We start from the raw sequence: 26500 nt of genomic DNA on the forward strand, positions 1-26500 counted from the left end.
GGAAGTTGAAACCTATCTCCATAAGTTTCTGTCGAAGGGTTGTTGTATTCCGCTTTTGCGATCTCTGATGAAGGTTGGAAGGGTTTCTGATTTCAACGCCATCCATGCCAAGAATATCCGAGTCACATCAGGCAAAGATTTTGGGAGTTCCAACGTCAACTGTACTAACAACAAGGCGCCGCATATCTCCCATCGAGAAATTATTATTTCTTGCTTAAACGGTGCAACCCTTTTTTTAATAGCTAGTATTATCCTACCTCGCCTTTTCAAAGAGACTGCACAATAAGCTTCACCGTTATGGTAACTGGGATGATCAAGCCCAGCGGATCGAAGATGGAGAAGGTTTTCTACAGTAATACCCTTTTTGTTACGTTTGCTTTGACACGTAGGTTTATTCTGAATAGTAGCAAATCCTTGGTTTGATGCCAATGGATGCCGAACGTCTTACTGGTCTCCTCGGAGCCAACTTCGCTTATCCCCTTTTCCAGAATATCCTCCAAAATTATTTCGAGTAATTCATCACAGTTGGAAGTCCATTTCCGAATATTAAAGCAACTTTTAAATGCGTTATAATTTGTTTTTCCCTCGAGGGGAGGTTTTAGCAATGAGATCTATCCACACATTTTGCTGGAAAGGTGGGAAAACAGTTGAATGGATGTGGGGGATCTGGGTAAACAAGTACCCAGTCGAACTGTATAACGTTACATTGGATCAACCAGACCTCGTAAGAAGTCTGTATCTTTCACAAAGACCATCTAGGATCGTCTTAACTCTATCAGGAGTCCCAAAACCTTGACCTCATTAATGATAACGCTCGTGGTTGCGAGCGATACCCCCACGATTTCTCTAAAAACATGAACTCGGAGGCAACCCTGTCTCCCATGGTACCAGATAACTTCTGATGAGGCTTCGTGGCCAAAGCCACTTGAGATGGATCCCCGTGCAGAATCCGGTCTGATCGCTCAAGGCCGTAGAGCATTCGCCTAGTGCGTCACGACCCGTAAGTCAATATGAATATAACGTTTCCCGGTGCCAATAAGTGGAGGTTCTCATTAGTCACTTGGTGTTGACTCGGCCGACAGGTTTGCTGCCCCATCGGGCTTTTCCACACCTCAGAACAGCCGAGAATTGTACACGGAAAATTTTTTCCTAGTGTTTGCACAATGCACCAGTAATGCCCATCAATTTATTGACCGATGGTGATGATTTAGATACAGGATGCCGCTCCACGGTTGCGGTTCTTTGTGGAGTCCCGCTTTCTCTACCTCCACATGCATGATTCTACCTTACACAAGTTGACCTTCAAGAGGAAGTTCCAAAGTGTTGGGACGGAAAGAAAAATGAACCGACTACAATTAAAAACCAATAAACTCCGAACTTCAATTTTAATGTTATGTACGCAATTACAACCGTAAGACAACAATGCATCGAATTGGAAAGGTATTGAATCACATCGGGGGAAATTCCGCTCCCAGCTTTCCACAACAACAGCGCAACAGCGATAATTACGCTCCTGGAAGCGACAGAAATTGCAGTCCCTGAAGCAATTTTTCGCATACTTTATTCACTCATTTCCAGCAAAATACATCACCTTTTTGGCTACTAGATCAAAGATGGCGTTGGTTGCAGATAACCCTTTATCCGAATATAATCAGCAATGGTCACAGCTGTGTGGATATAAATATTTGCCTTGCGCAGTTTGTCAAAATAGACTCAAGTGACAGAAATGGCTTGAGGTCGGCCTGATTTATTTACCTTTGCAAAAGTATTCTATTTTCTGTATTCTATGCGGAATTTTTAATATAAAACGATGGCTACCAACACGGATTTTACATCATTCCTAAGTACGAGAGTCAAGGCGGAGCTCGAGTCGGAGGAGGAGATTCTAGATGAAATCCTAGAAGACAATGAAGTTAAGGACATTCATTCAGATTTCTTGGATGCTGGACAGGAGGCAAAGTGTGGAAGTATCTTCATATCGACTACTCGAAAGTATACCTTGGTCTGCGAAAGTTGCGATGGACGCTTCGATAGTATGGAAGCGTTTGGTTATCATCTGGAAAAGGACCACTTCGACTATGGAGTACGAAACGGTGGCTGGTGTAAAATACCCATAAAGGAGGAGGTCTCTTTCAAGACTGAGGATATACAAAATAAAGGTAATTATTGAAGATGCGTCAGCTCTACTTTTGAGCATATTAAACGAAATCAAGTTCGATGGAGGATCCAAGTAGTATTGAAATCTTAATGGGAGATGTAGCCCCAAAAGAAAGAGTGACCACGCCTCCCTTGGTCATACAATCTCGTGGTTTTGCCCTGGTAAGTTCATATAATATCAAAAACGATTGTCTTGCATTCCCTACACTTGGTATGCTTCTTTTGGGATAGCTTTTTAAAGTTGTATGCATACTGTGTATCCACGGATGATGTTTCTTATAGACTTAATAAAGCTGCTGAGCTACTTAGGTAAGAGGCCTCCGAGCTAAGAAAAGCTTAAGGATCTATAGATGCGTCATCAGACCCAAAAATCACTATGCAGCTTCATCTACCCTGCTCGCCCCTAAGTATATCGAATCCAACCAAATCAACTAAAAGCGTGTCTAGGTCTCACAAGAACAGCCAACCCCCCCCCCCCCCCCCCCTTCTCCTTTGGGGCCTTTGCATTGACGACTGGAACCCCCTCCCCAAAAGAGAAAGTTTTTGCTTACATCGAAGGAGCTAATCAAACTGAAAACGAGATGCTCAAACACCTACCAAACCGTTCAAGGAAACACAGATACGGATAATAGGCTTTCGAATATCTATAAAAGCTTTCAAACCCTTTATAGAATGCTAAAGGTCAACAAACTACCGAACACTTTGCCAATGCTGCAAATGCAAACCTCTACCCCAACAGCTCCAGACGAGATATAGGTAAGGGTTTCACTCTTGTTACGACTGACACTGTTCAGCGTAGCAATCAGGCCTTATGTGCCTGCATATCTCCTGATCTCAGCCTTGAGAAACACTTTATTCTCAATGAAAACTCCACTATCACAACGGAGCTTGCAGCAATCCTTCTAGCCCAACAAAGAGAAGTCAGTAAGCTGGCCACAGTCACCGTTGTTCTTCACACTTGCGATTTACAGACTTCCAAAATCCCTGTTCATTTCCTGGCGCAAATAAACCATCAGGCCTTATGGAGTGAGGGTGTGCGGCTTCTGTGCATATTGCGGCAACATCCTGAATGAAGTGGCCTAACAGCTAACTAGTAATGTAAACGCTCAAGGAACCATACTAAGCGTACCATATGCGCCTACGGGCCCGTTAGTCGTCATCTAAAAATCTATAATGAAGAACTGCAACATTCACTTCCACGAAATTTCGCGGACAAAGAGAAGATCCTTTGCGAGGATATATCTCATCCCTCCAGTTATGATTGGGGAACTTTCCGTTCTCCCCTAAGGATCTCAGGAGAAAACGTTAAACTGTTTTAGGTCTGGCCACATACACAACAAACTTTTCTTAAACTGATGAAAATATTGTAGTCGGATCTTTGTGACGAGTGAAGGCTGCTGAATCCATTGAGCACTTAATTTTTCGTTGTTCTGGAATGAGCCCTTTTCGTCCTATGACCAATAGCAGCTCAAGGATTTGATCAAGTTTCTAACTAAAGCCAAAAAAGCTTCTAATACTCGCGTTTATTTTTCCATATGGGGACTGCGGTACTTTCTTGCCAGTCAGATGTGGTTCTGTCTTCCAGAATAACCCGATTAAAGAATTCAATGGGTCCCAACTCTTCGCTTTTCAGACCTCAAATGCGATGTCGTCACTTCCCGTTGCTTTCACCAATTTCATTCGTTTTATTGCTTCATCGACTTCAATTGCGCTGACAGTTACGTCTCTATGGTTTAGGACTTAATCCCACGGTCTTCTTCACACACACGGATTGATTTTGTGACCACAATCAGAACCCCGCTACGACAAGCTACAACAACAGTCTATACCAAGTGCAATGGCTCAGCATTCATACTGGTCGATGCAAGATCTATCTAAATCTCTACCGAACTAAGGAGTACGGCTCCCGTGTTGAAACGCAACACCACCTCGAGGCCCGAAGATCTCTGTTCGCTTGAACGTAGCTCCCACTATGGGGCAACTGCAACAACCGACCTGAACGCATATACAACAGGAATTCTCCTGAAGTATGTGAATTCAGGGGTTATCCCGATTCTCATGATACCAGTATACCCCTGGTAAGGTTTCATGACCTATTGCCACTTCAGATGAGTCCCTGTGCAGACTCTGGTCTAATCGTACTAATTAGGCCTTTGGAGCATTCGTTTACTGCATCACGGCCGGCAAACCAATGTGATACAGTGTCTCCCGGTGCCACCACTATGGAGGTTCTCCTCGGCCGCTTGGTTTTATTTCGGCCAACAGGGATGCTGCCCCGCTACCTTACCGCCATCTCTGAGCGCTGCTCGAAATATTCTTGCCATCTATCCGTTGTGGTTCGACGGTTGGTAAGCAAAGTACCGTTCTTGTCATTAACGCAACGAAGTGTTCGATATCCTGTGTGCGTTCGTTTCGGCTTTTGCAAGTCGACACAGATCTCTCTCGTCATCCTGAGTGTCCAGTTTATCGGAAAGATCTTTGTAATCGACCGTTTGGGTGACAGCGCTCGCTTTCTTTGCTTCCCGGTTGGCATTCTTTTATATTTCCCAATTGGCCAGCATTTCATCGTTGAGAATCTTGTGGTAGAGGCGTTTCTTTTCACGGACCTTAATTTGGAAACCATCATTCCAAAGCCAAGTATCTCGGTTGATTTACCGCTTACCTGGTTTGATGACCCCGAAAGTTACAGAGGCCGCTTTATGGATCGTGTCTTTAATTTAGTTCCACGATTCTTCCACATTCGTTATGGTTGGTAATCGCGTAAGTGAGATCATTTTTCTTTCTTCTCGCGAAATCGCCACCATTTAATGCGCGGCGGGCGCGATGGCTTAATTCGCAGAACGGCAATCAATGGCCGATATTGAAATGCGATGGTCTCATAGGGAACGGCTTTGCCATCAGTGACAGTAGTAAAATGTCGGCATCTTATGAGAATATAGTCGATTTGCGTTTTACTGCTCCCACTATAAAATGTAGGAAGATGAGACAATCATTTGATGAACCATGTATTCGTACGTGCACGCAAAATCGACCAAACCATTTTCCATCATGGCACCTGTTTTCACTCACATGACCACTAAAGTCGCAATGATGATGTGGTTGTTAGCAGGCACGTTACTTTTCATCGAGAAGGTGCCAGAAGGCATCTTTCTCGGCATCAGGTCGACCTATCTGTGGTTCGTATGCGGTGAATAAGTGAGCTTTATTAGCCAATCATCAAATCGTTCGACTTCTTTAACAGCATCACAGAAACCCTCTGAGATGGTAATGCGGACATCGTATTGAGTGTGTGAGCTACCAAAATAGAGAAGTTTATAGCCATTTATACCGCGTTCGCGTTCTATGTCGCAGCTTTTGGCACCAGGCCATCGAGTTTCTTGCAGAGCGCAGATATCAAAGCGCCTTTTCCGAAGGGCTCTTGCGAGTTCCTCGGTCTTTCCAGTAAGAGTACCAACATTTAGTATGCAGACATGTATTTGTTTTGTTCGTTTTGTTCGGACTAACTTGCTTACGTCCTGACGACGTCCATGCGCCAAAAACCCTTGCCCATTTCTGGACAGGACCGGGGCCCGTCCTGCCGCGTCGACTGAGGTGGACGCCCTAGCATTTCTCCGAGGCTTGTGACTCAACCCGATCATCATGTTTGTAACGACATTGTATGCATTTTCTTGGTTGGCCTGTCGCGGGACCTGTCACCAAGAGAGATCAGGTAGGAAATCTTATAAATGACACTTTTTTTCGTTTACTCTTTTTTGTCCTTGACTGATTGTAACCGGATCCTAAGTAGGTATCGTCTACTGGTCGAGGTGACCCAGAATCTACGTTTATGTAGCCGCCTTTTAATGTTCTGCGACCGACCCGAGTAGGTTAATGTTATCCACTGCCTAGGTTCTGTGTTCATCTCCTGGAGCAATGTTGAAGGTTGCTCTTTTGAGGCATGGCGTAGTTTGTTTTTGATCCGATTTTCGATGAGGTTCCTGTTGTATCCGTTTTTCTTGGCTGTTTCTAGGAAGTAGTTCATTTCTTTATTTCTTGTTTCTTCATTCAGCGGTGTTGTGGCCATCCTGTGAATCATAAAGTTGTATGCCGCCATCTTATGGTGGAAATCGTGGTTTGAGGTGTATGTGATGGTTCGTTGTGTCTGGGTCGGTTTTCTGTAGATGTCGAATTCAAAATCCCCTCTTTCCCGGATTATTTTTAAGTCTAAGAATCTTTTCGATCTCCATGGCCAAATCGATGTTCCTGTGGACCCAACTGGTTTTCTGGAGGTTTGTTCCTGCTCCTTCCCTTTTTATAATTGCTAATACATCATAAACGTATCTGATCCAAAATCTCGAGAGTGCCCAACTTTCTCGAGTTCATCCTCCAGGTTCTCCATAAAAACCTCGCGTATCAGCGGTCAGTGGGGTTGACCCCATTGCTGCCAGGTTGTTTTGTAAAATTTATTGCTGAATGTGAAATAGGATTCACTCATGCACGTGCAGGCCAGTTTCTTATACAATTTAACCTTCTTCCTCAATTCGGCTGAGTTTTTCACATTGTATCCTCCCGGTCTCAATATGGTCAATATGGGAGAAAATTTTTCGGAAGATAAAACACTGAAGAAGGGGATAGTTGGTCCCCGAAATACGTATTTGTTTAAATTAGATGCTTTTAGCCAATAAAACGAAAAAATATCTTCCAAGGCAATCTTTCATTTGAAGACTTCGGCTAACAAACAACCTCCCAATTCAAATCACTCCCACCATAATCGGTGCCGTCGCGTTTGCCCATCACATGTCCGAACAAGGTGTTGCCAGCTCCCACCTTAGCGTTCATAGGAAGCCTCTCCTGAACTGCATTTAATTGCTCGTAGAAAGCAGTGTTCTCCACTATATTGGAAATCTCCATTTGCGCGTAGCATTGCGCAATTGTGATACTCCTTAACCTGGACCGGAATCTTGCAGTTAGATGTCTGTCAGAAATCGGCTTCCAGGTCAAGAGAGCACGCCTTGCGGAGACGTCAGAAGCAACCCGACACCAGATTCGCGTCTGCTACCATTTGCCTTTCCAAAGTATAAAAGCACATTGCCATAAGTGTGGCAAGAAGAAGAGAAGCACTCTCCAGGGTCATACCATCTTACTTCCCTCAGGCCCAGGATATGCAGCTTATATCGCTGGAATTCCCGCTCAAGTTGGAGCGTGTGCATATTCCAGAAACAAATCATAATCCGTTTTCGTTAGCCAAAGGTCGTGTGCGTGAGATCAGTCCCTATCCGAAGCATTGTTGACGCTTCGGTAGCAGTAAAGTTTGAAAATTTGCAGGTTGCTAGCCCACAAATTTCTATTCCTTTTAGTCGCCTCTCACGACAAGCAGGACAGACTTTGAATGTATCCTTAAGACCCTCCTGTGAGGATAGAAAATTCTCTCAGTTGAACTTATTCGCTGCGTCTTGTATGCCAACCTACATCATACGTCTTACCAAATGCCGGAATCGTTTGCAATACTTTCTCGATTTGGGAAGGCATTTTGTATCCTCAGGAATAGTAGCTAAGTTTCACGGAAATTCACAAAATTCTAAATTATGACTAATCTTCACAAATTTTATCCCATTTCATCCAAAAGAATGCACCGCGACGAATTTCGATGCCACGTATCTTCCAAAAAATTCCATTTTCGAGGAATCTGCCATGAATGCTTTCCAGAACTTCCCACTTCAATCTTCCAACAATAGCTCAGTCATTTCTAGGAGACCTACAGTGGTATTAACCGGACAACCCCTCTACGATGAGAAAAAAAACTTTTGCATCACATGCGATCGTCAGTTGGAATCGAAGAAGTCTTTCTACCGTCATAAGTATTATCACAAAGAGATGTTCCGCAAGCAGGATAGGCTCCATTTGCAATATCCCGGGCCAAATGGTGCATTAGTTGAAACTGTTGTTAAAGAGGAACTCGATATTGGAAATTATGAAGTTCAGAATCCAGGTAAGAGCACCTTACAGTTGGTTGATGATAAGCAGAACTAACGTTTGATCAAATGTTCTTCATTACAGGGTTTCCAGAAGCATACAATGAGACCTATATTCACCCAGGTGCCGTCGGCAATCCTATCGACCCAGCAGCAGAACATCTCAAATCAATTCAAATGAATTCCCCTTCTCTCCATTGTGGTTCCACACGGACTAGCTACGATGAATTGCAACCTAAACTCAATACCTCAGTGGATATTAACGCGCAGTATTCTCACCACATCCAAGCGATAAATATGGCGGAAATTCAACTAGGGTCTACTATGCAAAACGAACAATTGTTTTGCCCAGAAAGCAGTCAACAATATGAGGCAGACAAAAATCAAACAGCGGAATTCAACCACAATGCCGCGGTAACGGGCGAAAGTAGTGAATATGACCAACACGAAAATGATCCAGATGCACCACGAAGGGGCCGAAAAAAGGGAAAAGTGGTATTTTCGTTTGAACCTGAATTCGACAAGGCAAGAAACTTTTGTATTACATGTAATCGTCAAATGAGCTCAGGGGAATCCTTCAAACATCACGAGTACGATCACAAATTCAAAATTCGAAAGTGGTACATCGCCAATGGATTGAAATCAAGGAAAGAACAAGTTAAATTCGTGTTTTCCGAAAACCCAAGTTTCGACGATGAAAGAAATTTTTGTATCACTTGCAATCGAGAATTCGACACTAAAATAGGTTTTCAGCTCCACAAGAAAAGGCATAGATTAAAGATACGTGAAAAACAGGGCACAGTTAGCACGTCTGAAGCCACATTCTCATGTGAATTGTGTCCTGGAAAATTTAAATCAGATTTCTGTTTACGAAGACATACAGTATCGAGCCACGGGGATAAAATCCCGAATTCCCTACAAGGGGATCCAACGTACCTCAGGTGTCGGTTTTGCCATAAGGATTTCGAAAAGCCAACAGAACGCCATCAACACGAACGGGACCACGCTAACGAACGAGCACGGTATCGATGTCACCTATGTCCGAAGTCATTCACCACAAGTGCAGGTCGAAAGGCTCACAAAACCATTCATCGAGGTGATCGCCCATTTCTCTGTTCACAGTGTCCGAAAGCTTTTGGAGCTCGAGCGAATCTTTATCGTCATGTTCAATGCATCCATTCTGGCATAAAACCATTCGCATGTGAATATTGCGGCAAAACATTCAGTGAGAAATCAGATCTTACCTCTCACATTGTAAGTCATACGAAAGAGAAGCCTCACGAGTGCCAGGAGTGTGGGGCACGATTCAGTTATTTGCAGAGTTTACGTATTCATAAGAAAAGACACGCAAATCAACGAGACTTTAAATGTGAGGTGTGTGGAAAACTGTTCACTACTAACAGCGAATTGCGGGATCATAGGACGATTCATTCTGAGGGATGTGATTTTCAGTGTCCGCACTGTCAAAAACGATTCAAAAGAAAGAGTACTTTGAGGGCTCATAAGAAATTGCACGAAAATGAACAAATGTATCGTTGTATGATGTGTGACATAAAATTCGCTAATGAAGGCGAATTAAATTTGCATATGGAATCTCATAGTGGTTAGTTTCGATGGTCCTCTCGTAATGCTTTTATTGGATTTAGTAAATAACTCGAAATGCATTGTACTACGATTGTATGTAATAGGATAGCTTTCATTCTGATTGTGTTTAACAAATACAAATTAAAAAACTAGTGGCGTTAGCCTTCCTCTTGCAGGCGCTCGCACGTTTTTATCTCATCCTGGTCGTTCCTTTCATATTTTTGTGCTAATTCTTCTGTACTTCTCTGCTGATTCAAGGTCAAGCTATTGGGAGGTGCCGTCAAGAAGAATCACCAGAGGTTATCTCCTACCATGGGAATCGGGGTGACCCTCTGAGAACATATGCTCCGGGAGGATTCTTGGGGTATGTGCTTAGCCATTGTGGAAGTTTCGTAGTGGTTGCGTCCGTCGTGGGAAGAGCTTCTTGGGGGCTCAAGCGTGGGGTTCCGTTGTGCAATTTGGGCGGCGTACCCTTAGTTACGGTAGAGGTTTAAGATATGCCTCGCATGCACTGATGTGAATGTTGAGCGTGTACTACTGCTGTGCTAGTCACAGCGCCGCCATGATAGTGGTCTCCAAATCAATCTACAACCGGAAAGGACCGTGGGATTATGCCTACATGGCAGATGTCCACGTCGAACCCCCAGGATTTTCATGTGCTCCTACCATGGGAAGCGGAATGGCCCTGTGGAAGTATATGTTTTAGGATAATTCCTGGAGAATGCGCTTTCAGCACTGTTATTTGAGGTTGGTACTCTTGTGTGAGTTTCATGATGAATGGGGTTACACTTATATCGCGGACAAAGCACTTGTGACTTTAACGTGCGAATTGCGCCTTGCAACTCCGGGGCCGTACCTCTTAAATGTTGCAGTGGTGCTGGATACGCCTCGCATACACTGGTATAAATACTAAACCTGCACGCAGTATAAACCAATATCCCAACTACGCGGCCACAAACTGGCAACGCCTCAAACACAACCTAGTCGACAAACTGTTGGCTATCTGCCTCCCGTCCAACCTGTCTACTTCAGAAATTAACTCCGCCGTGCAAAAGTTGCGGAAATTACGCCAAGGGCCTGCAACGAAACCATCGCTCCCAAACCACTAAAATGTCAGAGCCTGATCACTCTCCCACCCCACGTCCTTGACCTCATCAAACAAAAAACTACCCTACGGCGCCAACTCCACCGACACAGATACGCTCTCCAGTTCAATTTCCTTAAAACCCGAATTTATTCCCTAACACACTTCATCCAATCCCATATCCATACACTATACGCTGACCACTATGCAGTGAAGCATGCGAGTATTTCGCTCAATCAGCAGACTTGCAAACAATTCAGTGAAACTTGCCCTCGCCTAGCGAAACCCTGCACGGGCCAATGTCCTCCCCCACAATACTTCGCCCAAAGCTCACATCGACCTCATTGCAAATAGATTTCTTGTCGCTAACACTATCCGACATATGTCCGACCAACCCAACATCAACAACCTTACTTCCTCCCCATCCATTTACTTCCAATCCCATCCCCTCAATCTACAACGCCCCACTGCTCATCTATACAAGCCTTCACACCCCTTACAGTGGAATCCATCATTCTTTCCCGAAACAATCAAAAATCCTTCGGTCCTGACCACATCCCTATCATCATGCTGAAAAAATACACAAAAGCCCTTAGCCCTTTCTTGTCTCCACTCTTCAACCCATGCCTCTTATTTGCAAGAGACGCGGCCACGGTACCTCGCACGCCCTCCTAGTTCTCAAAACTGACATCCTCTCCCAACTAAACAACATCTCCACCACCGCCTGCCTCCTTGACATTCGAAAAGTCTGGCAAGAAGGCCTCATCTTCAAACTCTCCCACAATTTCAAATTTAACCCACAGCTATACGGATTAATTCTAACCTACCAATCCGATCGTAAATTTCTTGTCTGCTTGAATGAAACCCTATCCGACCCGTACAGCCTTCCTGCAGGCATTCCATAAAGATCAACACTGTCAGGAATCCTATTTCCTCTATACACCGCCCACTTCTCACTTCACTGTCACCAGTGAGATTCGAACCGCGACCTTCCGTACAACAGCCTTGTGCTCTAACCACTCAGCTATCCGGACATCCCGAAGCATACAAGCTGCCAAAAACCGCATCAATACCACCATCCTAGCCCTCAACAAGTTCCTCCATTCTTGGAAACTCCTCCTCAATCCCAACAAATGTGAAGCCATCGTCCTCCGCCGTTGAGCCACTTTTACCCGCAAGATGCTGACCCGCAATCTCGAGATTAAAACCGAGAAATCCCCCATTCCCTCCGTCGAATCCCCTAAATACCTCAATATCCGGCTATCACCCGTACCACAACTAAATTCCATCCCCTCCAAAACCATAGCTGTGCTGAAAACCCTATGGCCCATCTTCAAGAGAAATACAATAGAACGAAGCTTAATAGGATTCAAAGAGCCACGCGTGCGAGTGCTACAATGTACTCCTGCATCTCCTCCCCCTAGACCTCCACATCAAATATGTTGCAGCGTGCAGTTCCGTCAGACTACGTGAGTCGGGATGCTGAGCAGCGAAGTCATACGGCCAAACCAACATCCTAGATGAAATACCTCGGGAAATCTGGGCATCCCCCACGGACTATGTCACACGCAAGCTGAACTTCACGAGAAACTTTGCTGTGGACCTTCCAACCAGGGCAAAGTGGAAGACCGGCGGCGTGTTGCAAGACTAAGACACAGTATTCTTTACGGACGGATCAAAGATGGCCTATGGAGTCGGCGCGAGGGTTTTCTCGAATAAACACGGTGTATCCAAGTCGTATGGTCTCCCAGGTTTCGCCAGTGTATTCCAGGCGGAAGTACTGGCGATATTGGAAGTCTGTCGATGGCTGGAGCGTGATTCGAGCCCCAAGCGTAACATAGCCATTCTGACCGACAGCCAAGCGGTCATCAAGGTCTTGTACTCAACGACGACATCTTCCTGGCTAGTGGGGCAGTGCAGAGACGCGCTCAACCATCTGGGCGGCACGCTCAAGGTCACCCTCCTCTGGGTTCCAGGGCATAGGAATATAGAGGGGAATGAGCGAGCTGACGGATTGGCCAGCCAAGGCTCTGCTCTTAACAGTCCCTCGGCGAATACAGTCGGTGTTCCTCTGGCGGCTGTCGGGGGCGGAGTCTACTCGCACTACCTAGCAGCCGCGGGCCTGAGATGGTGAAGGCTTACAAGCTGTGCCAAGTCAAGGAGAATTTGACCCGCTTATAACATAGCCCGACCACGAGAACTCCTGTGTCAGACGCGTGCAAATGCATTCAGGATTACGGCGGTCTGCACAGAGCACTGGCCCATAGGGGACCATGCCGCTAGGCTGCGGAGAAGCAAAGGAAACCCTCATGCAATTTCTCTGCGATTGCCCAGCTCTGGCTAGAGTCAGGCTGCGGATACTGGGTAAACCATTCTTTGAGGACCTCAGAGAGATTTCTAGCTGCAGGGTCGGAGAGCTGCTTTCCTTCGTGAATGCTACGGGCTGGCTCTGAAGATCCGAGCCGACTGGACTCTGCCTCCCTGCTCATATAACAATAGTCACGGTCTTAGGAGTTTGTGGCATCAAAACGGCGCACCAAAGCGCAAATTTGGCTCCTCGGAGTGGCCACTGATACCTACCTACCTTACCATCTTCAAGAGAGACTCCGCCATCCTTTCCAAATTCAAACTCTTCTCCTACAAGCAGCTTATCCGTCCTCTGATCACGTATCACGGCTTCGTCGCATAGTGTGTCGGTGGACTTGTGAGATGCATCCCGTTCCCTGTCACAGCGGAAAGTAGAATACTCTTCGGGGAGCTCGGAGTTTATTATGGCATCGTCCAGCCAGCTTTCGGAGATACGGATGGCATGGCGTTCCTGACCCAGCACGGATATATTGAAGACCTCTAGCTTAGTTCTTGAACCTCTAACATTCCTTCCCTTCCTACAGTGGAGCAAAAGCTTTTAGTTGCTCTCTATTGAACAAGCCTGGAGTTGAGCTCTGTAGCTGCTCTGACTTGTTTATCAATCCAAAGCAAGTTGAGTTTTCCAAGCTACTAGGCTATAGCCAAGGCATCTAGTCACTTCGCCCTCATCAATTATTCGATAAATATTACATGGCGACCATAAATCATATGCTAAAACGGCGAATCTACTGTTGTTTTCGAATGGTTTAGTTTAGGGAGAGGAAGCAGTCTCCCCATAGATCGACCAACATTGAAAGAATACGCCATAGAGTCCGCAAAAAGCTTGAATTGTCCTGCTTTCAGAGCCCGCGACGGTTCGCTACAGCGATCCAAATATGGACATGGGATCTATGAAAAAATTATATCTGGAGAAAGGATAGTGCTTACCAAACGTCATTTTAGCGCTAAAAGGATATAACTGTTCTGACAGAAAGCATGGCAAAGAAAGGACAACGTTGCTGATTGAAGACAACGTGGCTTGGTCTAGCAAATTGAAGTCTTCAAGAAAAGGAATATTTTTCTATTTGTATTTACAAGTTGGTTGATTGGTGAGGGCAAGGATCTGATGGGTAGAGTTGAACCGAGGTCAATCATTGCAGAAACGTAGTTTGGAGAAAGTTCTAAGATTCTAAGGAACCACTTCCAGACATCTGTAATGACGAGCAACCAGGTTCGTGTTGCTCGAGGCGACTGGTTGAACTCCATCTACTCTCTGATGTTCCTGGTATCGGCCCTCTCTTCACTATAGTACACAGAGCAACTCAATTTCGCTTTGCTCGAGTTGATTCCACTTAGATTGAGGTTAAATCTATGTTCTCTTCTTAATCGAGCATAGAATTGCCCTTTATGCTTCAGATGGATGGTCGAGCTAGAGTCTGACGATAAAGTGCAATGTTGTGGATACAGTACAGTTCTAGGATGGACCGTGATGACGTGGAGTGATGGGTGATTTCTTCAGAAGCGAAGCGAGACCATCCCTCAATACTCAAACAAGCTGCATAAAAGGCATCTTCGACGTTTATCAGTCCTAATTACATATTTATGCATGACAATCCCGGACAAACGTCGTCAATGTTGTCAGGGATTGCTTTAATCACAAATTTTATACAGTTGGGGAAAGAGTAAAGAAAACATAATAAGCGAAACTTACTACTACCCAGTATTGAGAAGCGGACAACGAATAGGTTTTCCCCTATTCCCGCCAATAGGAACCAAGGAAAGTAGTAATTTGCTTAAGATAAATTATGGAAAAATATTTTACTAATTTATCATAGAAATTCAAAACAATATAAATAGCATATCTTTTTCTATTAGCTCCTCGTGCCCTCGATCATTGCAATGAATAGATCGCCCACCAATTCTGTAAATTTGTACAAACAGATCACTGACCGTCGCCTCCTACTAAAATACTGCTTCATAGCCCTTTTTCCGAATTGCTGATTACGAATTTCCATCCCTTACCCCCAAATGAAATATAATAAAAGCTACAACGGTTTTTAGGGTTGTTTTGCGTCATTCCTCACTATCATTACAATTGCGAGGGATATACCGTAGAAAATGACAGCCTAACCTGAATTGTCACCGATCTCACATAGAACTGAGTAGGAGAAAGCTATGTAATGTGCAGTGGAAAAGAAGAAGATGGGATTGTTTTCTTTGGCAGAGACAGTTTCTGTTTATTGTGCAGGATTCGATGCTCAAGCAAACATTTTAATTATGGATTCGATATTTTTATTGAATTCGGGACTACAGACCGACGTAAAATTGGAGGAAAAAATTCTAGATAAATCCATAGAAGACTATGGATCTGTGTGGACACGTCCTGACTCTCCCACTATCGACTGGACATCGGAGTGTGGTCGTATTCTGATATCAACCGAAGGAAAATATACCGTTGCTTGCAATAGCTGCAGTGATCGCTTTAATAGTGTAGGGTCCTTCGGGAATCATTTGAAAACTGTCCACCCGGACTATGGCGAAGAGGAGGAGGTCCTACCCGAAAACGATGAAATTCGATGTAAAGGTAAATGTTGACTGGCATCAGGAAATAAAATTATTAAATTAAGTTAGAACTGGGGGTAAAGATGTGGTCGCCAAAGGGAAATAAAAGCTTTGGCTTATCTCCGATAACTCCAGCTTGGAGCTTTCGAGTAACAGTGGTGGTCACTTTCCATAAACTACCCCCATATATATGTTAGCAACAGAGAAAGAACAGCGGCACAGATAGTCTCAATCATGGTGTTGAAATAACTGCATGTCCAGATGGTAGACAAGGCAGCAAAAGCAGACCTTGCACTGTTAATGCATCGGGCGACAACCAATTAGGTGCCATCGTCGGCAGAAACCACGCTTCCTAGATATACAAATTAATGTAGATAGAGAGAGGATACGATGACCCGTCAGACTGACAACCTTGGTTCTGTTGGTGTCGGTTTCAGAAAACCTCTTGAAAGCTTGATCGAAAAAGAGCAGGCTGATTTCCACTCCGGATCCTCCTGCATTCACCACATAAGCACCCTACGGGTCACTTCGCTGCAGTTGCTCTTTATCGATTTCGAAAAAGGTTTCCATAGTGAGAACAGGGAGTGTATTTGGAGTTGTTTAGGCAGACGACCGAGATAAAATTTCTGATGACTTTGAAATCTAAAGCGCAATCCGCCCGGGTTGCATTCTGTCACCGATATTATTTCTTCTTGTTATGGGTGACGTTCTTCATGCTGCCTTGTCCGGAGGACATGGAGGAAATCAATGGACTTCCTCAAACATCTCGACTACATTTATGATATCTGTTTGCCAAATAGCTCTGAATTGGGAAAGAGATTAGAGTTGGACTATAGATAAACACCAACCTAGGTTCTCAGGGTGACGGGTCATCACACTCTCTCTCTTTCTGCATTAATGAGGAGACCATCGAAGACGCCAATCAATTTGTATATCGAGGATACGTGGTTTTTGCCGACGACGGCACCAAACTGGATGTTGCCCGACGCATTAACAGCATTGAATCAGCAGCTTACGCTAGCCCTTCCTAAAGTCTGGAAATACAGTTAGATCAACACCAAGATTAAGTTGAGTCTTCTGTGCTAGTGTTCCATCTGAGCTGCTAAATGGGATTGGGGCATAGAAAGAGACCTCCGCTGTTACTCAAAAGTTCCTAGCCTTCGTCAACACCTGTCTGCGTCGTTGAGGTACGTTGGCCCGATACTATTACAAACGCAATATGATCGGAAGGCGGAAGTTACAGTTTATAGTTCACACATTAAGGAGGGATGACAATTGCATTGCGTGCTACGCCATACAGTGGAAGCTGCTCTCACAAGATGACGGACGGGCGGGTCACCCCAGAGGCACATGGCGTAAAACAGTAAAGAGGGAGTGCAGGCGTCTCAGAAAATCGTTGGGGGGGGGGGGGGGGGGGGTCGGTGATGTGCATTTCAGGTAACCGCGAGCCACGGCGCGTAAATTGATTCACGCGCTATACCCCACCAAGGGGTAAATGACAACTATATATATATATATATTTGCGACGGCAGAGAGCACGCAGATAACTCTCTAATTGTCACACCCAAACCGAGTGCTCTTCTTTGGAATCTTAGCGATCATACCCTTCCTCCACTCTCTGGGAAAGGTCCTGCATTCCTAAGATTTCCGTAGCAGCAGAGTGAAAGCAGCAGATCTTCGGTTACTGCAAGTCCAGCGATAAACAACTGCGGGAAGACCGACCAGCCAAGCGGCTTTATTCAGTTTGAATGCATTGAACAGTCCATATCCGCACGGTGACTAGCTATTTCATTCACAAGAGGCGGAATTTTACCGAATGTGATACGGTTAAAAATTGTGGTGAAGTATTCCTTCCTTCCTCCCTCTTCTGCTTATCATTGTGGATTAGGAATCAACCGTTAACGTCCTTCACAGAGCCAGCGAAAGATTTGCGACCGCATGAAAGCTTATTCGATATACACTTCTGAAATTATTGCATTCTGCGCCATCTCATTCTTCCCTGACCAGCGCAATAACAAATTCTCAGTTATCTTGGCGCACACTACGCTGAGCTTCTCGTAATTTCGCTGGGTGTTGTAGCTCGGATGTATCACGCCCACAAGCAGTGGTGAATAGAGTGTTCAACCTTTTCTGTTCATCGATCCGCTTTTACGTTATATGTAATGCAAATCTAGCCTCTTCTTGGAGTATGAAAAGCCCCTGGGATTCAAACACATACCATCCGAAAGGGAGCCAGAGTTTTAGCGTCGGACCCTGGAGGCAACTATTATGGCGCCCGGCGAGCCCCCCACCCTGGTCGTAGATCTTGCCTTCCGTTTTTCTTGGCCTCCGTGCAGCCATCGAGGAGGATTTTGCTGACGTAGTGTATGAGGAGAACCTAAGATTTCCCGGCGACTTGGTCCGCGAGAAGAGACGGGTTTGGATTGTTGCGACTTCTACACCATACGAAGGCCCATATAAGGCTGTCGTGCGAGGAAAACCTGCGTTCAGTCTGAACGTCGGTGACAAGCTCAAGACAATCGCCTAGGACAGGCGGAAGCCTTTCTTCTAGGAATCAGACGACGCTGGAAGGAAGTGTGAGCACCACGTTCGCCATTCGACCGCGGCCGACTAGCCTCGCCACAGGTTTTCTCACTGAAACACCTTAAAGCGGAACGATACTGAGCACCCACTTCACAGCCTTGTCTGGGATGATCAATATGCAGGCCTGCCGCACGCACAAGCAACTAAGCAAATGAACGACGTGCCCGTTGTTCGCGCCATCGGCTGAAAAAAGCGGGACTCTGCCCATTTGGCTATGAAGCGCGGAGCTTTGGTGAATAGCGATTAAAAAAATAAAAATATTTATATTTAATTACACTGTCTTCGAGTGTAATGAACTAAAGGGATTTATATGGTCATACGACCATCCTGAGTGGCCGGAGACGACCTAGAGCGAAAAGCTATCCCAAAAAAAAACCTGAAAAGTTGGCGAAATTGACCGTGAACCGAAATTGAAATACAAAATTCACGCGCTTATATAAATGAAAAACAAAACGACGGCTCGATCGCGCGATTGGAGCCGTAAATTTCCGGACCCGAGTGCCGCGATTGAGGGGGCAAAATCCACGGCGGATCACAGTCTTGATCCCTGTTTCTTCTGCCTGAGATGTTTATTGAGGCGCGGCCTCTGAGGTTTCCTGCCTTCCTTGGCATCCTCCGGCTATTATTCTGGAGGTATTCCATTTGTGTTTATAATCAGATTCACAGAATAAATCCGAACATTTATTTGAAAACTTTTAGCAAAACAAACTTATCGGTTGATACGCAAACCAACTCTTCTTTTTTTTCATTAACCTCTCTATTCACTTCTTGTTTTTCTCATCTCCTTATATATTGCTGGATATCTTCTTTGAATTTTATCACCGGGTTTTCTTTGGGGATTTTTATTAGAGTCACAGTCGGATGACGAACAATTTTTCAAAAAGCGACCGCAAGAGACTACGATCGTTTCCAAATTTGGAGTTCCTTTTTCCACTTCAATTGTAACTCCCGTAGAAATCAGAGAGCTCGAATTCACAAAGGATGACTTAGCTGCTCCCTAGCGATCCGAAAGAGATATTTGCTTGTACAGAAATTTAGCGGTTTCGATTCGTCCCGAAAATGTTCACCGAATCCCAACAATCTTTCATCTCTTCGTGATGTGAGTCTCTCAATAAAATTTCGTGATTGCGTTCCACTTCCTTCACTCCCAAGTGTGATTTCTCGCGGTCAAAATCCTCATCCGCGTTTTGTCGGTACAAAGGACAGCACAAGTGTCAAATCACGCTCACTTCTTGCAAGTCAGAAATCTTAATCTTCTTCACCACCAGCCAAAAGGATCTTCTCCTCCCATCAGCTGTCTCTCGATCAACCGGTCCCACTAAACCTGTCCTTGAACTTCTAGAGTTCATGTTGCCAGCAACATATACAGTAGCGTTGACGAATGCGGTAGATCATTCTCTTCTGTCACGATCATTTCGCCCCAATGCATGCAATATGCGGCGAAATATAAAATAATTACACATTATAGAATGCATTGTTTGACCAAATTAATCCCGAGAAAAACGAATGGAAACCCGCTCCCGTTGGGAAACCGCGGCCATTACACATGTCTCTGGAGTCCAATTAAAAAAAATGAAAATTTTGTTTGGGAATGAGTTGTCCTGAACCCGCCATCCACTTAATGGCGGGCCGCACTTGCTCGAGAAGCAATTTACTCCTGTTAAGTGCACGGACTACTCTTTTCGTCGCCGTGTACTTTCAAAAAATTATGTATTTGGCTTTGACGGTTTCGATCGCAGGGCAGAGGCGATCTTATCAGACGCTGCCACAGGGCCTCTACCCTGCGGAGCAGTGTGGCCAAAAGCGGCAACAGGTGGCATTTAGCTCTTTTTTATTAAATTCAGAACCCGACAAGGGTATGACTTATATCGACCGAAATCTCCTAGTTTGGACCTAGACTGGTTTAAGTTAATGAAATGAAAATTATGTTTGGGAATGAGTTGTCCTGAGCTCCTCCACTTAATGGCGCTGAGGTAGCGTCTAATGACAAATACATAATTTTTCCCCATTAAAAGAGTTTAAAATATTTATACCAGGTGTACTCCTAATTAATTTCCGTTTTTTTGTGAATAAGACACATAATTCCAAGGGAACCGTAATAGTTATTTTATTGGAAATATTTTCCATCGCTTTTTTCACATTTTTCCCACCTTTCTGGTAATTTGTGAATACCACGCCGGTAGAATGACTGTCTTTGGAGGTGAACCACTCAGTGAGCCATTTCCGCAAATTTTCGTAGAAGTCGAAACGCTTCTCAGAAAGTGCGTGGTCCAATGAGGCAAAGAGGTGGTAATCCGATGGAGGCAGGTCTGATGAGTAAACCGCATGGTTAAGCACCTCCCATTTGAGTTTCTCCAGCGTGTCGCGAACGACTTTCCATTTATGGGATTGTGCATTGTCGTTGGGGAGTTCCGTCCCCACGTACTCGAGGAGGGCGATCAGAACCGAGTCTGCAAGGGACTCATTTGAAGTGGCATCACCGGAGGTTATCTGGTACCATCGGAACCAGGTTGGCCCTCTGAGATCATATGCTCCAGGAGATTTTCTGGAGGATGTGTTCTCAGCCCGGCTATTTGCGGTTGGCCCTCTAGTAGCATTGGCTCTGATTGTGATCCCAAAATCAAACCATGTCCGAAGAGGACCGTGGGATTATGCCTACATGGCAGGTACTCACCTTAAACCCCTAGGACTTTCATGTGCATTGTCGTGGAGCAAAATCATCTTCTTCTGCCTTTCTCGATATTCTGGTCGGTTCTCCGCAATCGCTCGGCTTAAATCTTTCATTTGTTGTTTGTAGCGAACGGCATTCGCAGTTTCACTAGGTTTCAGCAATTCAAAGTAGATCACACTGGTCTGGTCCCACCACACACACAGCATGACCTTCCGACCGTAGCGATTTGATCGTGCCGTCGATATCGATGCTTCACCTGGGCTCACCCATGATTTGTTGCGTTTGGGGTTCTCCAAGACAATTCAATTTTCGTCGCCCGTAACAATACGATGGAGAAAAGAGTTTCTTTTGCCCCGTTGAAGCAGCATTTCCCACGTCACTTTTCGGTCCTCCATTTGTCTCTCGGTCAGTTCATGTGGCACCCACTTTCCACACCTCTGAATTTTTCCCATGGCTCGCAGACGTTTCGAAATTGCTTGCTGTTGAACTCCCAACGTGTTTGCAAGCTGTCGTTGCGTTTGTGTGTTGTTTTCATCCAATAATGCTTGCAGTTCGGCGTCATCAAACGATTTTCGCTTGCCGGAGCGTGCGACGTCGTTCAGATCCAAATCTCCATTTTTGAATTGTCGAAACCAGGTTTCATATGTTCGAAGTGTTAATGCATGATCACCATAAACTTCCAGAAGTGCACAGTGGCTCTCGGACACTTTTTTCCTTGATTGAACATGAAAAGCAATGCATGGCGCATATGCTCGAAATTCGGTACGTACGTCGATAATTTTAACGCGCAATAAAAACTTGCTGGGGGAACTTTTTGAGGAAACGTCAGCGCAGTTTAGACACTCGACAACAAGTAAACAAAATGACAGGTATGTGTGACCAACAGTGACACAAAACATAGAACGCCATCTATCGAGAAAAACCGGACATTAATTAGGAGTGCACCTGGTATATACATTCTGTTATTTTTACAGGAGCTGATACAACAGATGGGATCGTGACCGCTACATCGCAGATACAGCAGAATCGAAGAAACACGAAACTTGCACGTTACAAAAACTGTTCGAATACTCCAAAGAAACCAACTGTGATAATTTCGGCCGAGCCTTTTTATGACGAGAAAAGACTCTTTTGTGTTACATGCGATCGTCAGTTAGCTTCAAGACAGGCCTTCACGCGACATAAGAGGTATCATAAGGACCAATTCCCAAAACAGGGAATGACCTATTTGAATCATGACGACGAGGAAGATACGTCAAATGAAACTACAGTCAAGGATGAACTTGATATTGGCGACTATGAATTCCAGGATTCAGTATACGATGCCGAAAGCGTTGAGAAAATTGACGGCAACGAACTCATGCATAGAGAAGATCCAATTCGCTGTTTACACTGTCTTAAAACCTTTTCAACCAAATCAAATCTTAAACGCCATATTCAAAGCTTAAAGGCGGAAGACAAACCGCAATTTTATCGGACCGTATTCACATTGGAGCCCAAGTATGACGAGAAAAAACATTTTTGTATATCATGCAATGTTCAAATGAATTCGCAGGAAACATTCATACATCATAAGAAGGAGCATAAATCGGTTATTCGAAGATGGAAGACCCGCAACGGCTTGAGATTGCCTGGAAAAAATCTCAAACCTGTGTTTTCTGAAAACCCCGATTTTGACGACGAGAACAACTTTTGCATCACGTGCAATCGTGAATTTGTCTCGAAGGGCAGATTTCTGAAACATAAATTGTTACATATGAAGGACTCAACTAATCCAAAACTTCCGACATTTTTTTGTGAATTATGTCCTGGAAAATTTATGTCAGATTTTGGATTAAGAGATCATATCGTGGCGAACCATGGAGATGAGATTCCAAAGTCTCTACAAAACGATCCAACGTACCTGGAATGTCGATTTTGTTTTAAGGAATTTGCAAAACCAACGGAACGTTACCAACATGAGGAGAGCCACATTAAAGAGCGAAAGAAATATCGGTGTCCTTTATGCCCAAAATCATTCGCCACAAATTCAGAACGCATAGCTCATGAATCTGTTCACAGAGAAGATCAGCCCTATCGTTGTGAGCAATGTCCTCAATCATTCAGATTTAAAACAAATTTTAACCGTCACGTTAAGGATGTTCATTTTGGCATAAAATCGACCAATGTTGCACTTGTTAAGGCAGAGGGTGCTGCCAAAAATGAGAAAATGGGACGAGTCAAAACTGTGTTTTCTGTGAACCCCAATTTCGACGATGAGAAAAATTTTTGTATCACATGCAATCGGGAGTTTAGCTCGAAGTCTAGTTTTAATACCCATAAATTTCTGCATAGGAGAATGATCCGGATAAAACAAGCCAGATTCAAAGAGCCAACAGAACGTGATATACATAAAAAGGATCGGTCTGCTGCAGAGGGTCATGACCAATCTAATCGTCCGCTTGAATCTCCGAGCTCTCCACAAGAGGATCCATTTGTAGACCGCAAAATTCACGACGGTATAAAACCGGCAAATGACGAGGACACTATCAAAACTGAGAAAATGAGACGAACCCAAATGGTTGTGTTTTCCGAAAATCCGAAATTCGATGACGAGAAAAACTTTTGCATCACATGCAATCGTGAATTCGCCTTGAGGGCCACCTTCAATAAACATAAATTATTACATAAGAATTTAATTAATCCAAAACATCCGACATATTTGTGTGAATTGTGTCCTGGAAAATTTATCTCAGATTTTGGATTAAGAGATCACATTGTGGTGAACCATGGAGATGAGATTCCAAAGTCTCTACAAAATGACCCAACGTACCTAAAGTGCCGATTTTGTCATAAGCAATTTCCTAAGCCTACAGAACGTTACGAACATGAGGAGAGCCACGCTAAAGAGCAAAGGCCATATCGTTGTCCGTTATGTCCAAAATCTTTCGCCACAAATTCAGAACGCAAAATTCACGAACCTATTCATGGAGAAGATCGGCCATATCGTTGTGAACGATGTCCTCAATCATTCAGACATAAGACAAGCTTTAATCGCCACGTTAAAAATGTACATTTTGGCATCAAACCGACAAAAGGCGCATCGGTTCAGGTAGGGAGTGCTACCAAAAATGGGAAAGTGAGACGAAACAAAACGATGGTGTTTTCCGAAAACCCCAGTTTCGACGACGAGAAAAATTTTTGTATCACGTGCAATGTTGAATTCGCCACCAGCGTCAGTCTTAGTACTCATAAGTTACTGCATCAGAGTATGATCCTGAGAAAACAAGCCAAATTTTCTTGTAGATTTTGCTCGAGACAATTTAAATCAGACTTAGAATTGAGAGGGCATATTGCAATGTGCCATGGAGAAGAGGTCCAGAAATCCTCGCAAGACGATCCAGTGAACTCGACTTGAGGATCCATCTACCCGAAAAGGATACCGAAGAAGCTGCTGCTGGTCCAGATGAACCTCCACATTTCTATGTAAATATTGCGACATGCTGTTTGGTAAAAAATCACATTTAGCATCACATAAAAAACCTACGCCAATAAATCAAATTATAAATGCAAAGAATGCGGAGAATTATGTAACGATCACCGGGAATTGTGACGACATATGATTGACCAACATGAGGTGTGCGATTTTCTGTGCAGGATCTGTGGAAAGGATTTAACAGAGATTTCCTTTTTAAAGGCGCTTATGAAGTATACGACTTGCGGTGAAGAAATGACTCAGGAGTGCTGAAAATTTAAGGTCGGATTCATTAACGTTCGAAATTATATGGATTGTGGTGAAATATCTTAATCCTAGCTCAAATTTTCAATAAACAATTTAAAAAATGAAGTCTGGCTGTTGAAATATAAAGGGGCAAATCAGTAGGATGGGGTCAAATAGGTATGGGGGCACAATAGGTAGGTGGAATGTTCCTCGTCATGTTATTGGATATATCAGTTCTTCTTTTTGTTCAGCCTTTTTCCCGTTCACAAGCGCGGTCGGCTCGTCGTGATCGGTTTTGCCATTTGGCTCTATCGAATGCCTGATCTGGATACAATTTTGAGGCTTTTAAATCCCCATCCAGCGTATCAAGTTACCGTGGTTTCGGCCTGCCTTTTGGTAATTTCCTATCGACTTCGATGTTTAGACCAATCTTGGCAAGTGAATTCTCGTTAGTACGAATTACATGACCATACCATCGAAGACGCCTCTGTCGCAACATTTCCACGATCGATGCAACCCCATAACTATCGCGGATATCCTCATTTCGGATGTGATCAAAACATGTCACGCCACTAGTCCAACGTAACATCTTCGTAACCATTACCGCAAGACGTCGTTCATTGTCTGTTATAGTCGACCAACACTTAGAACCATAGAGAGCGACAGAACGGACGACATTGCGTTCGTTAATACGTCGATCACAAAGAACACCAGTTGTGGAACGTCACTTCATCCAGGTTGCATTAATGCGTGAAGCAATTTCATAACGCAGTTCTCCATTGGTTGATAGCGTTGACCCGAGGTATTTAAATCGCTCAGTTCTGCGCAGATCACTGCCGCTAACAGTGATTGTGTCTGCTCCATGGGAATCGGTCGTCAAAAATTCAGTTTTGTTTAGATTCAATCTGAGACCGTGTTGCATGAGGCGAACATTCCATTTTTGAACAAGTTACCCGAGATCATTTTTGCTATTAGATGCTAGGAAAACATCATCTGCATAAAGCAATGTGTAGGGCGCAGGATGTTGGATATGCCGTGTGGTGGTGTCCATAACAAGAACAAAGAGGAGTAGTGAGAGGGCGCTTCCTTGATGAACACCAACAGAGATACGAAACGGTTTCCGCCTAAGCAATTGGTTCGTTCTGCCGATTGCTCTCGCCTGTGCTCGGATCGGGCTTTTGCGCTGTTACCAAGTTTACGAACATCGTTATTCAATTGTTTAGCCGGTTTAACGGTAAAACAATGACTCGATAACAAAGTGAAGCCAGTACAAGCCTCGTGACCAGGTACCAGAGTGACGTTCGGAACGGTGAAGCAAATTCCTCTGTCAATTACATCCAAAGATTCCAGGACGAATTCAAACAGTGAAAACAAACGGATTCGGACACCGAGGCCCCAGCGAACAAAAACCGCTTCCACCTTTGCTCTGTCAACGAACATCGCCCCGAAGCGACGCACGGGAAAAGCAGTTTTGAATATATCTCGTTCTTTAAGGGGAATTTGATGGAATCCGCTTTTGAGATGGGGCAATATTTCCTCTATTTCAGGTATTGGATATTTATCCGCAATAGTAATTGAATTTAGTTCGCGGTAATTGATCACCATTCGATACTTTTTTTCGCCAGATATGTCTAGTTTTTTGAGAACCATCCAACCTGGTGAATTATACGGGGATTTGGATGGTCTGATTATCCCATCTTCTAGCAGTTTCTTTATTTCCTTTTCGATTTCTCCTTTCAGAGCTACAGGATAGGGGCACGACCTGGAGTATACGAGGTCATCACCTTTAGTAGGTATTTCTCCTTTCGCTGTACTAGTGTAAGCTAATTTACCGTAGGGGTCTGCGAGTAACTTGAAATAGC

At 44.3% G+C, this 26500-nt stretch overlaps 2 protein-coding genes across 2 annotated transcripts in view; both read left to right on the forward strand.

The window, feature by feature from the left end:
- The first annotated feature begins 1685 nt into the window (after window positions 1-1685).
- The window catches only part of LOC119647555, a 40555-nt gene continuing 15740 nt past the window's right edge, over window positions 1686-26500 (forward strand). The window contains exons 1-5 of the mRNA XM_038048547.1: window positions 1686-2159; window positions 7763-8125; window positions 8194-9711; window positions 15371-15706; window positions 21913-24029. Coding sequence (XP_037904475.1) covers window positions 1811-2159; window positions 7763-8125; window positions 8194-9711; window positions 15371-15706; window positions 21913-24029 — 4683 coding nt within the window. The 5' untranslated portion in view covers window positions 1686-1810. The remainder of the gene's footprint in view (window positions 2160-7762; window positions 8126-8193; window positions 9712-15370; window positions 15707-21912; window positions 24030-26500) is intronic.
- Window positions 15324-24759, forward strand: LOC119648201 (zinc finger protein 91-like). The gene is made up of 2 exons (XM_038049798.1): window positions 15324-15706; window positions 21913-24759. The coding sequence occupies exons 1-2, from the start codon at window positions 15325-15327 to the stop codon at window positions 24333-24335; spliced, it is 2805 nt and encodes a 934-aa protein (XP_037905726.1). The 5' UTR covers window position 15324; the 3' UTR covers window positions 24336-24759.

Source organism: Hermetia illucens, chromosome 2, assembly GCF_905115235.1.
Source record: "Hermetia illucens chromosome 2, iHerIll2.2.curated.20191125, whole genome shotgun sequence".
In the NCBI taxonomy this organism is placed as follows: Eukaryota; Metazoa; Arthropoda; class Insecta; order Diptera; family Stratiomyidae; genus Hermetia; species Hermetia illucens.

What these genes read in the sequence shown, in the direction of transcription:
- LOC119648201 (XM_038049798.1), top strand. Translation starts at nt 15,325, where the DNA reads ATGGGATTGTTTTCTTTGGCAGAGACAGTTTCTGTTTATTGTGCAGGA. An exon ending in CGATGAAATTCGATGTAAAG is followed by an intron (nt 15,707 to 21,912) that starts GTAAATGTTGAC and finishes TTATTTTTACAG; the next exon opens with GAGCTGATACAACAGATGGG.